The sequence below is a fragment of the Theropithecus gelada genome, chromosome 6 (assembly GCF_003255815.1).
Source record: "Theropithecus gelada isolate Dixy chromosome 6, Tgel_1.0, whole genome shotgun sequence".
Lineage (NCBI taxonomy): Eukaryota > Metazoa > Chordata > Mammalia > Primates > Cercopithecidae > Theropithecus > Theropithecus gelada.
The window spans coordinates 164,712,937-164,714,187 of NC_037673.1; the positions used below are offsets into that span (position 1 = coordinate 164,712,937).

The 1,251-nt window shown below is 64.1% G+C and overlaps 1 protein-coding gene across 1 annotated transcript in view; it reads left to right on the forward strand.

The window, feature by feature from the left end:
- FBLL1 (fibrillarin like 1) overlaps positions 1-1,035 on the forward strand; it is a 1,616-nt gene extending 581 nt beyond the window's left edge. The window contains exon 2 of the mRNA XM_025388730.1: positions 1-1,035. Coding sequence (XP_025244515.1) covers positions 1-916 — 916 coding nt within the window. The 3' untranslated portion in view covers positions 917-1,035.
- The last annotated feature ends 216 nt before the right edge of the window (positions 1,036-1,251 follow it).

Here is a 1,251-nt window from a genome sequence, read left to right on the forward strand (position 1 = left end):
CGCGGGCGAGGGCGGCGGGGGCGACGGCGGCGGCCCGGGGGGCAAGGGCGGCTTCGGGGCACGGGCGCGCGGCTTCGGCGGGGGCGGCCGGGGCCGGGGGCGAGGCGGCGGAGACGGCAAGGATCGCGGCGGCGGCGGCGGCGGACAGCGGCGGGGCGGGGTGGCCAAGAGCAAGAGCCGTCGCAGGAAGGGCGCCATGGTGGTGTCGGTGGAGCCGCACCGGCACGAGGGCGTCTTCATCTACCGCGGGGCGGAGGACGCGCTGGTTACGCTGAACATGGTGCCGGGCCAGTCGGTGTACGGCGAGAGGCGCGTCACGGTGACCGAGGGCGGCGTGAAGCAGGAGTACCGCACGTGGAACCCATTCCGCTCCAAGCTGGCCGCGGCCATCCTGGGCGGGGTGGACCAGATCCACATCAAGCCCAAGTCCAAGGTGCTGTACCTAGGCGCCGCGTCGGGCACCACTGTCTCCCACGTCTCCGACATCATTGGCCCAGACGGCCTGGTCTACGCCGTCGAGTTCTCCCACCGCGCCGGCCGCGATCTGGTCAACGTGGCCAAGAAGCGCACCAACATCATCCCTGTCCTGGAGGACGCGCGGCACCCGCTCAAGTACCGCATGCTCATCGGGATGGTGGACGTGATCTTCGCCGACGTGGCCCAGCCCGACCAGTCACGCATCGTGGCCCTGAACGCCCACACCTTCCTGCGCAACGGGGGCCACTTTCTCATCTCCATCAAGGCCAACTGCATCGACTCCACCGCATCTGCCGAGGCTGTGTTTGCTTCTGAGGTGAGGAAGTTGCAGCAGGAGAACTTGAAGCCCCAAGAGCAGCTGACCCTGGAGCCCTATGAGAGGGACCACGCTGTGGTGGTCGGGGTCTACCGGCCCCTTCCAAAGAGCAGCACCAAGTAGCACCCAGCTCAGGCTCGCCTGCCATCTCCCCAAGCCTGTGTTGTGTTTGCTATTATTTTCTATGTGTTTTCTTTGTGCGTGTTTTGTTTTGTTGTTTTTCTATTAAACTGCATAAAGAAACGGCACCTATCTGTATGGTGATGCCAGGCTAGGTTTTGCTGCAGTAACAACCCCCAAATCCCAGTGGCCTAAACCAGCTGGTGTAAGGGGCCCATCACGCAGTAGCCTGGGAGCTGTGCTCATTCTAATCACTCCGGTCCCCAACTCCCCAGGGCCCCATTTTCACACATGCTCCCTCCATCCCTAGGGCAAAGGAAAGAGAGCTGGGGAACTGC